Consider the following 15,380-nt stretch of genomic DNA (forward strand, 5'->3'; position numbering starts at 1 on the left):
TTCAACTGGTGTAGGTGCCACAGGAACAACTTCCTGTGCCCTGCTACACACTAGTTGAAGTGACGGTTCAATAACCTTATCAAGTCTCCACCATCCTCCCACTCAATTCTTTCGAGAGAAACTTTTCCTCGAGAAAGGACCCGTTTCTAGAAGCAATTACTTTTGCTTCCAGATCTGAAATAGGAGGTATACCCAACTGTTTTGGGTATTCTATGAAGATGCATTTATCCGCTTTGGGTTCGAGCTTATCAGCCTGAAACTTTTCCACATAAGCATCGCAGCCCCAAACTTTTAAGAAACGACAACTTAGGTTTCTCTAAACGGTGTCGTCTCAACGGAATTGCGTGGTGCCCCTTTTTAAAGTGAATGTGGTTGTCTCTAATGCTTAACCCATAAACGATAGTGGTAATTTTATAAGAGACATCATGGTATGCACCATATCCAATAGGGTGCAGTTATGATGTTCGGACACACCATCACACTGTGGTGTTCCAGGCGGTATTAATTGTGAAACACTTTCCACAATGTCTTAATTGTGTGCCAAACTCGTAACTCAGATATCTCTATGATCATATCATAGACATTTTATCCTCTTGTCACGACGATCTTTAACTTCACTCTGAAATTACTTGAACCTTTCAATAATTCAGACTTGTGTTTCATCAAGTAAATATTCTAGCATCTACTCAAATCATCTGTGAAGTAAGAACATATCGATATCCATTGCGTGCCTCAGCACTCATTGGACTGCACACATCAAATGTATTACTTCCAACAAGTTGCTCTCTTGTTCCATCTTACTGAAAACGAGGCTTTTCAGTGATCTTGCCCATGTGGTATGATTTGCATGTCTCAAGTGATTCAAAATCAAGTGAGTCCAAACGATCCATCTGCATGGAGTTTCTTCACGCATATATATACAAATAGACATGGTTTGCATGTCTCAATCCTTTCAAAAATGAGTGAGTCCAAAGATCCATCTACATGGAGCTTCTTCATGCGTTTTATCCCAATATGACTCAAATAGCAGTGCCACAAGTATGTGGTACTATCATTACTTTTGGCATGAACATGTGTATCACTACGATCGAGATTCATTTTAGGTGCAAGACCATTGAAGGTATTATTCAAATAAACAGAGTAACCATTATTCTCCTTAAATGAATAACCGTATTGCGATAAACATAATCCAATCATGCTCAACGCAAACACCAAATCTCGATGGTAGAGGGAGCATGCGATGCTTGATCACATCAACCTTGGAAACACTTCCAACACACATCGTCATCTCACCTTTAGCCAGTCTCCATTTATTCCGCAGCTTTTATTTCGAGTTACTAACACTTAGCAACCGAACCGGTATCTAATACCCTGGTGCTGCTAGGAGTACTAGTAAAGTACACATTCATATAATGTATATCGAATATACTTTTTTCGACCTTGCCTGCCTTCTCATCTACCAAGTATCTAGGGTAGTTCCGCTTCAGTGACCGTTCCCCTCATTACAGAAGCACTTAGTCTCGGGTTTGGGTTCAACCTTGGGATTCTTCACTAGAGCAGCAAATGATTTGCTATTTCATGAAGTATCCCTTCTGCCCTTGCCCTTCTAGAAACTAGTGGTTTTACCAACCATCAACAATTGATGCTCCTTCTTGATTTCTACTTTCGCGGTGTCAAACATCGCGAGTTGCTCAAGGATCATCATCTATCCTTGATTTGTTATAGTTCATCACGAAGCTCTAATAGCTTGGTGGCAGTGACTATGGAGAACCATCACTGTCTCATCTGGAAGATTAACTCCCACTCGATTCCAGCGATTGTGGTATTCAGACAATCTGGGCACATGCTCAACGATTGAGCTTTTCTCCCTTAGTTTGCAGGCTTAAGAAACTTGTCAGAGGTCTCATACCTCTTGACGTGGGCACTAGTCTGAAATCCCAATTTCAGTCTTTGGAACATCTCATATGTTCTGCGACGTTTCAAAACCGTCTTTGGTGCCACAATTCTAAACCGTTAGCAATACGCACTGAACTATCACGTAGTCATCAAAATGTGTATGCCAGATGTTTCGCAACATCTACAGACGACGCTGAGGTTCTGCACACCGAGCGGTGCATTAAGGACATAAGCCTTCTGTGCAGCAATGAGGACAATCCTCAGTTTACGGACCCAGTCCGCATAATTGCTACTACCAACTTTCAACTAAATTTTCTCTAGGAATGTATCTTAAACAGTAGAACTAAAGCGCAAGCTATGACATAATTTGCAAAGACCTTTTGACTATGTTCATGATAATGAAGTTCATTTAATGAACTCCCACTCAGATAGACATCCCTCTAGTCATCTAAGTGACACATGATCCGAGTCAAACTAGGTCGTGTCCGATCATCACGTGAGACGGACTAGTCATCATCGGTGAACATCTCCATGTTGATCGTATCTGCTATACGACTCATGTTCGACCTTTCGGTCTCTTGTGTTCCGAGGCCATGTCTGTACATGCTAGGCTCGTCAAGTCAACCTAAGTGTTTCACATGTGTTCCGAGGCCATGTCTGTACATGCTAGGCTCGTCAACACCCGTTGTATGCGAACGTTAGAATCTATCACACCCGATCATCACGTGGTGCTTCGAAACAATGAACCTTCGCAACGGTGCACAGTTAGGGGGAACACGTCTCTTGAAATTTTAGTGAGGGATCATCTTATTTATGCTACCGTCGTTCTAAGCAAATAAGATGTAAACATGACAAACATCACATGCAAATCATAAAGTGACGTGATATGGTCAATATCATCTTGCGCCTTTGATCTCCATCTTCGAGGCGCGGCATGATCACCTTCGTCACCGGCATGACACCATGATCTCCATCATCATGATCTCTATCATCGTGTCTTCATGAAGTTGTCTCGCCAACTATTACTTCTACTACTATGGCTAACGGTTAGCAATAAAGTAAAGTAATTACATGGCGTTTTCATTGACACGCAGGTCATACAATAAATTAAGACAACTCCTATGGCTCCTGCCGGTTGTCATACTCATCGACATGCAAGTCGTGATTCCTATTACAAGAACATGATCAATCTCATACATCACATATATCATTCATCACATCCTTTTGGCCATATCACATCACATAGCATACCCTGCAAAAACAAGTTAGACGTCCTCTAATTGTTGTTGCATGTTTTACGTGGCTGCTATGGGATTCTAGCAAGAACGTTTCTTACCTACGCAAAAGCCACAACGTGATATGCCAATTTCTATTTACCCTTCATAAGGACCCTTTTCATCGAATCCGATCCGACTAAAGTGGGAGAGACAGACACCCGCTAGCCACCTTATGCAACTAGTGCATGCCAGTCGGTGGAACCTGTCTCACGTAAGAGTACTTGTAAGGTCGGTCCGGGCCGCTTCATCCCACGATGCCGCCGAATCAAGATAAGACTAGTAACGGCAAGTAAATTGACAAAATCAACGCCCACAACTACTTTGTGTTCTAGTCGTGCATAGAAACTACGCATAGACCTAGCTCATGATGCCACTGTTGGGGAACGTAGCAGAAATTCAAAATTTTCTACGCATCACCAAGATCAATCTATGGAGTAATCTAGCAACGAGGGGAAGGGGAGTGCATCTACATACCATTGTAGATCGCGATGCGGAAGCGTTGCAAGAACGCGGAGAAGGAGTCATACTCGTAGCGATTCAGATCGCGGTTGATTCCGATCTAAGCACCGAAGAACGGTGCCTCCGCGTTCAACACACGTGCAGCCCGGTGACGTCTCCCACGCCTTGATCCAGCAAGGAGAGAGGGAGAGGTTGGGGAAGACTCCGTCCAGCAGCAGCACGACGGCGTGGTGGTGATGGAGGAGCGTGGCAATCCCGCAGGGCTTCACCAAGCACCGCGGGAGAGGAGGAGGAGGGAGGGGTAGGGCTGCGCCGAAAGAGAGATGTTCTAGTGTCGTATGGCAGCCCCAAAACCTCAAGTATATATAGGGGAGGGGGAGGGGCTGCGCCCCCATCTAGGGTTCCCCCCCCCCCAAGGGGTGCGGCCAGCCCTAAATGGGACTTGGGGGGCGGCCAAAGGGGGGAGAGAGGGGGCGCCCCACTAGATGGGCCTTAGGCCCATCTGAGCCTAGGGTTTCCCCCTTTCCCCTCTTCCTGCGCCCTGGGCCCCTTGTGGGAGGCGCACCAGCCCACCTAGGGGCTGGTCCCTTCCCACACTTGGCCCACGCAGCCCTCTGGGGCCGGTGGCCCCACCTGGTGGACCCCCGGGACCCTCCCGGTGGTCCCGGTACATTTCCGATAGCACCCGAAACTTTTCCGGTGACCAAGACAGGACTTCCCATATATAAATCTTTACCTCCGGACCATTCTGGAACTCCTCGTGACGTCCGGGATCTCATCCGGGACTCCGAACAACATTCGGTAACCACGTATATCTATTCCCTATAACCTTAGCGTCATCGAACCTTAAGTGTGTAGACCCTATGGGTTCGGGAACCATGCAGACATGACCGAGACGTTCTCCGGTCAATAACCAACAGCGGGATCTGGATACCCATGTTGGCTCCCACATGTTCCACGATGATCTCATCGGATGAACCACGATGTCGGGGATTCAATCAATCCCGTATACAATTCCCTTTGTCTATCGGTATGTTACTTGCCCGAGATTCGATCGTCGGTATCCCGATACCTTGTTCAATCTCGTTACTGGCAAGTCTCTTTACTCGTTCCGTAACACATCATCCCGTGATCAACTCCTTGGTCACATTGTGCACATTATGATGATGTCCTACCGAGTGGGCCCAGAGATACCTCTCCGTTTACACGGAGTGACAAATCCCAGTCTCGATTCGTGCCAACCCAACAGACACTTTCGGAGATACCTGTAGTGCACCTTTATAGCCACCCAGTTACGTTGTGACGTTTGGTACACCCAAAGCATTCCTACGGTATCTGGGAGTTGCACAATCTCATGGTCCAAGGAAATGATACTTGACATTAGAAAAGCTCTGAGCAAACGAACTACACGATCTTGTGCTAGGCTTAGGATTGGGTCTTGTCCATCACATCATTCTCCTAATGATGTGATCCCGTTATCAACAACATCCAATGTCCATGGTTAGGAAACCGTAACCATCTATTGATCAACGAGCTAGTCAACTAGAGGCTTACTAGGGACATGGTGTTGTCTATGTATCCACACATGTATCTGAGTTTCCTATCAATACAATTCTAGCATGGACAATAAACGATTATCATGAACAAGGAAATATAATAATAACCAATTTATTATTGCCTCTAGGGCATATTTCCAACAATAAGATGTACAACATGATAAACATCACATGCAATCAAATAGTGACATGATATGGCCAATATCATTTTGCTCCTTCTGATCTCCATCTTCGGGGCGCCATGTTCATCATCGTCACCGGCATGACACCATGATCTCCATCATCATGATCTCCATCATCGTGTCTTCATGAAGTTGTCTCGCCAACTATTACTTCTACTAATAAGGCTAACGGTTAGCAATAAAGTAAAGTAATTACATGACGTTTCAGTTGACACGCGGGTCATAAATAAATTAAGACAACTCCTATGGCTCCTGCCGGTTGTCATACTCATCGACATGCAAGTCGTGATTCCTATTACAAGAACATGATCAATCTCATACATCACATATATCATTCATCACATCCTTCTGGCCATATCACATCACATGACACTTGCTGCAAAAACAAGTTAGACGTCCTCTAATTGTTGTTGCAATTTTACGTGGCTACTATAGGTTTCTAGCAAGAACGTTTCTTACCTACGCCAAAACCACAACGTGATATGCCAATTTCTATTTACCCTTCATAAGGACCCTTTTCATCGAATCCGATCCGACTAAAGTGGGAGAGACAGACACCCGCTAGCCACCTTATGCAACTAGTGCATGTCAGTCGGTGGAACCTGTCTCACGTAAGTGTACGTGTAAGGTCGGTCCGGGCCGCTTCATCCCACGATGCCGCCGAATCAAGATAAGACTAGTAACGGCAAGTAAATTGACAAAATCGACGCCCACAACAACTTGTGTTCTACTCGTGCATAGAAACTACGCATAGACCTAGCTCATGATGTCACTGTTGGGGATCGTTGCAGAAATTAAAAAAATTCTACGCATCACCAAGATCAATCTATGGAGTTTACTAGCAACGAGAGAGGAGTAGTGCATCTACATACCCTTGTAGATCGCGAGCGGAAGCGTTCAAGAGAACGGGGTTGATGGAGTCGTACTCGTCGTGATCCAAATCACCGATGATCCAAGCGCCGAACGGACGGCACCTCCGCGTTCAACACACGTACGGAGCGGTGACGTCTCCCACGCCTTGATCCAGCAAGGAGGAGGGAGAGGTTGAGGAAGAAGGCTCCAACAGTAGCACAACGGCGTGGTGGTGGTGGAGTGACAGTTCTCCGGCAGGGCTTCGCCAAGCACACGCGGAGGAGGAGAGGTGTTGGGGAGGGGAGGGGCCGCGCCTTGGATGTGGTGCTGCAGCCCTCCCCTAACCCCTCTATTTATAGGGAGAAGGGGGAAGGGGGCCGGCCCCTCTAGATGAGATCTAGAGGGGGGGCGGCGGCCAAGGGGGGAGGGAGCTTGCCCCCCAAGCAAGGGGGGCGCCCCCCCTTTAGGGTTCCCCCCAAACCCTAGGCGCATGGGCCCTAGGGGGGTTGGCGCCCAGCCCACTAAGGGCTGGTTCCCTTCCACCTACAGCCCATAAGGCCCTCCAGGGCAGGTGGACCCTCCCGGTGGACCCCCGGAACCCCTCCGGTGGTCCCGGTACAATACCGGTATACCCCCGAATATTTCCGGTGACCGTATGGTGACTTCCCATATATAAATCTTTACCTACGGACCATTCTGGAACTCCTCGTGACGTCCGGGATCTCATTCGGGACTCCGAACAACATTCGGTAATCACATACAAACCTTCCTTATAACCCTAGCGTCATCGAACCTTAAGTGTGTAGACCCTATGGGTTCGGGAATCATGCAGACATGACCGAGACACCTCTCTAGCCAATAACCAACAGCGGGATCTGGATACCCATGTTGGCTCCCACATGTTCCACGATGATCTCATCGGATGAACCACGATGTCGAGGATTCAAGCAATCCCGTATACAATTCCCTTTGTCAATCGGTACTTTACTTGCCCGAGATTCGATCGTCGGTATCCCAATACCTCGTTCAATCTCGTTACCGGCAAGTCACTTTACTCGTTCCGTAATGCATGATCCCATGACTAACTACTTAGTCACATTGAGCTCATTACGCTGATGCAATACCGAGTGGGCCCAGAGATACCTCTCCGTCATACGGAGTGACAAATCCCAGTCTCGATCCGAGCCAACCCAACAGACACTTTCGGAGATACCTGTAGTGCACCTTTATAGCCACCCAGTTACGTTGTGACTTTTGGTACACCCAAAGCATTCCTACGGTATCCGGGAGTTGCACGATCTCATGGTCTAAGGAAATGATACTTGACATTAGAAAAGCTTTAGCAAACGAACTACACGATCTAGTGCTATGCTTAGGATTGGGTCTTGTCCATCACATCATTCTCCTAATGATGTGATCCCGTTATCAATGACATCCAATGTCCATGGTCAGGAAACCGTAACCATCTATTGATCAATGAGCTAGTCAACTAGAGGCTCACTAGGGACATGTTATGGTCTATGTGTTCACACAAGTATTACGATTTCTGGATAACACAATTATAGCATGAACAATAGACAATTATCATGAACAAGGAAATATAATAATAACCATTTTATTATTGCCTCTAGGGCATATTTCCAACACTAAATGAAGAGTCCAGAATGGTGGCTAAAGCTAGTTCTTCCTCACATTCAGAGGTGCTGGTCACTCAGTCCAGGGGGAGAAGCAAGAGCAGAGGTCCAGGTAAAGGGGCAGAAAGAGGTAGGAGCAAATCAATAAGTAAGAATGCTGATTATGAGTGCCATCACTGCCATTAGAAGGGCCACATTAAGTGGCAATGTGACAAGTGGAAGAAAGACAAAAAGAAAAAGAAGAAGCAAGATCAGAAGCAAGTTGACAGTGATAGTGACACAGAGGGAAACCGAGTTACTACAGTAGAAGAGGACACCATGCTTGTTATGCATGAAGAAAATGAGGGCAGATTTGGTTCCACTGTTGAGGAGAGGATCACTGTTGTTTCTGATGAAATCGTCAACCTTGTGGATGGTGACGAGATGATTTGGATACCGGACAGTGGTGCTACCATTCATGCTACATCTCGCAGAGAGCTCTTCACTAACTATATATCAGGTGATTTTGGTGTTGTGAAGATGGGGAACAATGATAGAGCAGCCATCATTGGAAAAGGAGATGTTCATTTGGAGACCGCAAATGGTACAAGGTTAGTCCTCAAATCTATGAGGCATGTTGAGGCACTTCATCTCAATATTATCTCGGTTGGTTTGCTTGATGGAGATGATTACTTGAGCAGTTTTGAAAAAAGGCAGTACAAGCTCACCAAAGACAACATGATTGTTGCAAGAGGTAAAATGGTCTCGGTGTTGTATCATGTTCATGCTAAGCTCTTTAGTGCTTCTGTCAATGCACTAGAGAAGGATGATCATTGTGCTCTATGGCACAAGAGACTTGGGCACATGAGTGAGAAGGGGATGACAATGCTAGTGAAGAAAAGAATGTTGAAGGGTGTGAAAGGAGTTCACATCAAGAAATGTTCAGATTGTCTAGCAGGGAAGCAACACCGAGTTGCCTTCAAGACTCTACCTCCTCACAAGAAGCCTGAGAAGCTGGACTTGATACATTCCGATGTTTGCAAAATGTCAGTAAGATCTCTTGGTGGTGCTAAGTACTTTGTGGCTTTTATTGATGACTTTTCCAGGAAAGTTTGAGCCTTCACTTTGAGGACCAAAGACCAAGTACTAGGTGTATTCAAGCAATTCCAAGCCTCGGTTGAGAGAGAAACTGAGAAGGAGATCAAGTGCATTCGCACTAATAATGGAGGAGAGTACATTGGACCATTTGATGCATATTGCAAGCAGCAAGGTATTAGGCACAATTTACTCCCTCGAAGACACCACAGCTGAATGGTCTTGCTGAGAGGATGAGCAGGGCAATTTTGGAGAGAGTTAGATGCTTGCTGTCAAGTGCAAAGCTACGTAAACACTTTTGGGGTGAGGTTTTGATGACTGCAGTTTATCTTATTAATCTCTCACCAAGTTATCCTTTGCAGGGAGATGTTCCTAACAGGGTCTGGTGTGACAAGAACGTCTCATATGACCACCTGAAGGTTTTTGGGTGCCAGGCCTTTGTTCATATTCCTCAAGATGAAAGGTCAAAGCTTGATTGAAGACACGACAGTGTATCTTTCTTGGCTATGGTGGTGATGAGTTTGGCTACAAGCTGTTTGACCCTATATCAAGGAAAGTTGTGAGAAGCCGTGATGTTGTGTTTGTTGAAGACCAAACAATTGAGGATATTGTGAAGACAAAGGGGAAGGTTCCTCCTCAGCAGCAGCAAGACATGATTGATTCTGACCCAGTTCCTGCAGCTCCAGCTCCTGTGCAAGTTGAAGCAGATGCAGAAGATGTACAAGATCATGTACATGGTGGTGCAGGTGAAGAAGATGCTCCCCAACAGCAGCAACAAGAGTATGATGCTGAAGTTGATGATCCGGATCAGCAGGAAGTACCAGCACCAGAAAGTCCACCAGCTGCTCCTCTCAGAAGATCCAATAGGGGTCGAATTCCTTCCAGCATGTATCCCTCAGATCAATACGTGGTGTTATTATCTGACGGTTCAGAACCTGAATGCTTTGCAGATGCAATGGAAGATGAGCACAAGAAGGAGTGGAAAAATGCTATGCAAGAGGAGATGGATTCCTTGCATAAGAATCATACTTATGCGTTGGTGAAGTTGCGCAAGGGCAAGAAAATTTTGAAGAACAAGTGGGTCTACAGAATCAAGCAAGAAGAGCACACATCACATCCAAGGTACAAGGCTAGGCTAGTTGTAAAAGGATTCGGCCAGAGAAAAGGCATTGACTATGATGAGATCTTTTCTCCGGTTGTGAAGATGACATCCATAAGAGTAATCCTTGGCATGGCAGCAAGTCTGAACTTAGAAGTTGAGCAAATCGATGTGAAGACTGCATTCCTTCATGGTGAGTTGGAGGAAGAAATATAGATGGAGCAACCTGAGGGGTTTCTTGTGAAAGGCAAAGAAGACTATGTGTGCAAGCTGAAGAAAAGTCTCTATGGCCTGAAACAAGCACCAAGACAAAGGTACATGAAGTTTGAAACTGTCATGGGGAGCAAGGCTACAAGAAGTGTAGCTCAGACCATTGTGTGTTTATTCAGAGGTTCTCAGGTGATGATTTCATCATATTATTGCTCAGTGTTGATGATATCCTGATTGTTGGCAAGAATATCTCTGGGATTACTAAGTTGAAGAAGGAGTTGAGCAAATGTTTTGCTATGAAAGACTTAGGTCCAGCAAAGAACATTCCCGGGATGAGAATTGAGCGAGACAGAAATTGCAACAAGTTTGTCTCAAGAGAAGTATATTGAGAAGGTACTTTAGAAGTTCAGGATGGAAAATGCTAAAGTTGTGAGTTGTTTACTAGCAGCCCATTTCAAGTTGAGCAGAAAGCAATGTCCTACCACTGATGAACAGAAAAAGGAAATGCATCATGTTCCTTATGCTTCAGCAGTTAGGAGTTTGATGTATGCTATGGTGTGTACAAGGCCTGACATTGCTCATGCAGTTATTACTGTGAGCAGATTTATGTCTAATCCAGGAAGACCTCATTGGGAAGCCGTGAAGTGGATTTTGAGATATCTCCAGGGCAGCACAAATCTGAAACTTTGCTTTGGTGGTGGTGAAGCCAAGCTGGTTGCTTTTTCAGATTCTGACATGGCTGGAGATGTTGACAGAAGGATGTCTACTTCAGGATACTTGGTTACCTATGCAGGGGGAGCGGTGTCGTGGCAAAGCAGGCCGCAGAAGTGTGTGGCATTGAATACAACTGAAGTTGAATTCATTGTTGTAACAGAGGCGAGCAAAGAGCTATTGTGGCTGAAACGGTTGGCTTGTGAGCTTGGTTTTATGCAAGACAAGTATGTGTTGTATGCTATCCACTTGAGTAAGAATGCAAGCTTTCATTCAAGGTCTAAGCATATAGAAGTCCGTTATCATTGGATTCGACATGTGCTGTATTTCAAGCAAATGCAACTTGAGAAGGTTCACACCGATGACAATGGGGCTGATATGTTGAGTAAAGTGGTGACAAGGAAGAAGCTCGAAGTATGCCGCCGACTCGCTGGCATGGCTGCCGGAAGGCAGTGAGACCCTCCATGATGTCGGGAGGGGGAGTTTGTTGGGCTAAGTCCCTCCACATGGAGGTGTGTTGGCAGCCCAACATCAGCCCACAAGTCCAACACATATGAACCGTTGATCTGTTCTGCATCCAACGGTTGTGAGTGTTCCCTGGTGAAGGGAGCAAGGAGAAAACCCTAGCCACTCCACCCCTGCTGGTGGTGGCTGCCATTCGTGAAAGTGAGAGAGAGAGAACACACAAGAGAAACCACAACCTGAGAGAGAGGAAGAAGAAGAAGCAGAGGTTCTGTCCAGATTTGCTGCATCTGACTAGACAGTGTTCAAACTGGTGATTGGAGGCTCAAACGTGCTTGGATCGACCCCAAACTTGGTGAGTTCGTTCCTTACTTTGAGTACTTCGATCTGGTTTGCTGGTTTGAGGATTGGATCAGTGGAGCATCAGATTTGAGAGTGGTTTTGTCAGCTCTGACTACTGCAGTTTCAGAACAGAGTAGTTTTGGGAGACGAAGAGTTTGGGTAGGCAAATGATGTTCGATTGAGCTGAAATTTGGAGGGGATGTCAAGAACTCATGTGTCTACTTGTCTGCCAAATTTGGTGTTGTTTGGTTCAGCGGTTTAAGAGCAGTTTGCAAAATACTGAAGGGTACAGAAGCTGTATAAACTCTGCTTTGCTGAAATCTTGCCTCTTGTGGCTATTGTTGCTGTTGCCGGTTGGCAACGTGGAGAGTGTGTTGTAAATATCTCTAGAGGTTCTAGAGAAGACTTTGTACTTATCATTCTCATAGTGAAGTTGCGTGGACCGGTCGGTCCACAGCCGTGGTTTTTTACTCCTCAAGTTGAGGAGGTTTTTCCACGTTAAATCATGTGTCACATGTGCATGTTGTTTGTGTTATTCCACTGCTTACTTGTTGGTTGAAGCTGTCCTCAAAGTTTATCACAAATGAAGGGGGCTGTCTAGTGTGCATATTTGCCGTATCGGTGAATTTGTGCAGCGGATTGTTGCTGTCCAGCCCCAACATATAGTTTATGTTTGTTTCTCAAATTCGATGGCTGGCCCAAATGCATGGATAAAGCTGTACATGTCGCTAGGCATGTAGGAGGCCAAGGCGAAGAGTGATTAACACGCAAGAGGTCAGTATCAGGCACGCTAACTAGCTAGTCGTCGATAGAGTGTGGATGCAACGTACGTATCTGCGAGTAAGTCAGCTAGACATAGGATGTGTACATGTAGGTTATCTAGTAGTCAATTATATTAATGTAGGTTTTGGGCTAGCTAGGTACATGTACTGCTACTAGTAGTTATCTAAAACCTCCTTTTCGTTAAGCATGCATCAAGACACCCTACGCCGATGATTGCTCGGCTAATACTTCATACTTGTATGTTGATGGAGGTGGACATGCATGTCTATATCCACGTCAACCGGGACGCAACAACGTGGTAAACACTAGCAGCTAGCTCGCTTGGTCAAGCTTGGCTAGCAGCCGGCTACGCACTCCACCGTTCCTTGATTTAAACCGATCGATATCGACAAGGAGAGTGATATGAGGGATAGGGAAGGGCGTGAGGGCTCTAGTCAGCTCCGCGCCAAACATGACAAACAACATCATACGAGGTTAAACATGCTACAATCACCAAAGAATTAAGGCATCATGATCCGGGCCACGGTTGCCCGGCTCTTGTTTTTTCAATAAAGCTCCGCTGTGAGAAGTTTTGGGAGGACGGCAAGGTTTGTTTGGTGTTCATACAAAATATGTGTAATCCATGCATCCATCCCTGCCGATAATTTCTTTGATTTGATTGTTGGTAGATGAATTTGACGAGTAGATTGGCCTATCTATTTATTGTTGGTAGATGAATACAACTGGGCGGAAGTAGTAGTCAGTCGTCACTGTACGTACGTAGTGCATCAATCCATGATGGATGCAAAGCAATCATGCAAGGTGAGCTTGTGCGTGAATCAACATCAGAAGACTGCTCTGCTTTGAGGTGCTGTGCATATGCTACTCCCATGCATTCCTCATCGCACTCATACTACACATGTGCTATGCATGCTTGATCATTCCCACATATATACCATAGAACGCTAGGGTGTATGTTGATTCCCAAGGATCAACAATAATACATATATAACTGTCCATTAATCTACCAATCTATGCTTCATGATAGATTAAACTAAACCGGCGCCGGATTCACGGCAATCTTTGAGCTTTCATGAAGCTCGACATCATTGCCAGCGTTGACGTCACCGTCGGACTTCTTGAACCTGTACCACCACGAGCAGGCCACAAAATAGATGAGATTGACGGCGGCGATGGCAGCCGTGACCAGGTAGAATAGGTCCACCCTCCCCTCGTCTAGGTCCTGCGCCAGCCAGTCCGGCCGCCCGTCCCGTCTGCTCGTCGCCCGGTGCACCGCAATCACCATGAGCCCGCTTGCGAAGCTTGCCAGCCCGAGCCCCAGGAAGAAGAATGCCCCCGCTACACTTCGCATGTTCTCCGGGAACTGTCGGTAGTAGAACTCGATCAGCCCGATGGCGGTAAATGCCTCCGACAGTCCGGCCAATAGTTGTTGCGGTACCAGCCAAAAGCATGACATCATAGCCGTCCGGCGCCGACGGTGCTCCACGGCTGCCGACACCAGCATCGTCACCACGGAGAGCGCCAACCCGATGCCGATCCGCTGGAGCAAAGTGATGCCGCCCTCACGCTTGGTGAAGCGAAAAAGTGTTGGCACCATCACTCGGTCATACACCGGGATCCACACTGTGAGGGCAAGCATTTGAAAGACGATGAAGGAGCCCTGCGGGATCTGGAAGCTGGCAGACTTGATGATCCGGCGGTCAGTCTGCGCCGCCTGGAACACGACGTAGGTGCCTAGCTGGGTGATCACCACGAAGTAGACAATACCCGACAACCACACCGGGATGATGCGTGCCAGGCACTTCACCTCCTCCACCTGCTGCACCGTGCATAGCCGCCACGGGTTCGCCGACGTCTTCTCATCAGAGCAAAGTACATCCTTGGTGGTTCGCATGGCGGCCTTGTCAAGGCATGTGAACTGGTCGGTGTAGGCCAACTTGGAGACGAGCTTGCTCTGGTGTGGCGGGTCAAAAAGCTCGAAAGTATTGTGAGATCGCCGGAGGCGGCGTTTGCGGGTGGCGGCGATGAGGACCTGTGCGAAGCTGGTGAACGGGCTGCCCTCGGGGCGAACGCAGACATAGAGGCGTGTGCCCATGAAGAAGAGAACGCAGGAAAGGCCCATGAGCACGGCAGGCACTGCGAGGCCCAGCGCCCAGTTGACGTCGCTCTGGAGGTAGATGATGACGGTGGCAGAGAGCATCATGGCAATAGTGAAGGTGAAGTAGTACCAGTTGAAGAAGCTGGCGATGCCTCGGCGGCCATCGGCGGTACGTGGGTTGAACTGGTCGGCCCCGAATGCCAGGTTGCAAGGGCGGATGCCGCCAGCGCCGACAACGAGGAAGAAGAAGGATACCATGAGCGCAGCAAGCTGGGAGGGGGTGGGACCCTCACATTGTCCTTCGGAAGTGCATGCAGGAGGGTGGAGGGAGTGGAGCGCGGCAGTGAGGGTGAGCAGGACCATGCCGATGAATGATGCGATGGTGGCAGCGGCCAGGGTGGTGTAGCGGCCAAGGTAGGTGTCGCTGATGAATGCGCCTAGGATGGTGGCGAGGTTGCTGGTGCCGGAGAAGAAGTTGAGTATGGTGGCGGCGTTGACGCTTTTTATGTGGTACACTGTCGTCAGGTAGACCAGCAAGTTCCATAGTGTCCCGAGCGTGCCAAGCTTCTCGAACGTCTCATTCCCTGTAACAATTCATTATTTTTTTACATGTTTCATTAATCACTGTCCAATCTCCATTTTAATTAGTCACTAGTTGTAATTCAGCAAAATTCACCGTACAAATTTACATTTGCATGATGAAGAGGCGGGATACAGAGAATCAAGACCATGGATTCTTACTACT

General features: G+C 47.0%; 1 protein-coding gene across 1 annotated transcript; it reads right to left on the bottom strand.

The window, feature by feature from the left end:
• Window positions 1–13,440: 13,440 nt before the first annotated feature.
• Window positions 13,441–15,109, bottom strand: LOC109733429 (protein NRT1/ PTR FAMILY 2.11-like). The gene has a single exon (XM_045232717.2). It carries the CDS (start codon window positions 14,996–14,998, stop codon window positions 13,571–13,573), a length of 1,428 nt encoding a protein of 475 aa, XP_045088652.2. The 5' UTR covers window positions 14,999–15,109; the 3' UTR covers window positions 13,441–13,570.
• Between the last annotated feature and the right edge of the window lie 271 nt (window positions 15,110–15,380).

This window comes from Aegilops tauschii, chromosome 2, assembly GCF_002575655.3.
Source record: "Aegilops tauschii subsp. strangulata cultivar AL8/78 chromosome 2, Aet v6.0, whole genome shotgun sequence".
Classification (NCBI taxonomy): domain Eukaryota; kingdom Viridiplantae; phylum Streptophyta; class Magnoliopsida; order Poales; family Poaceae; genus Aegilops; species Aegilops tauschii.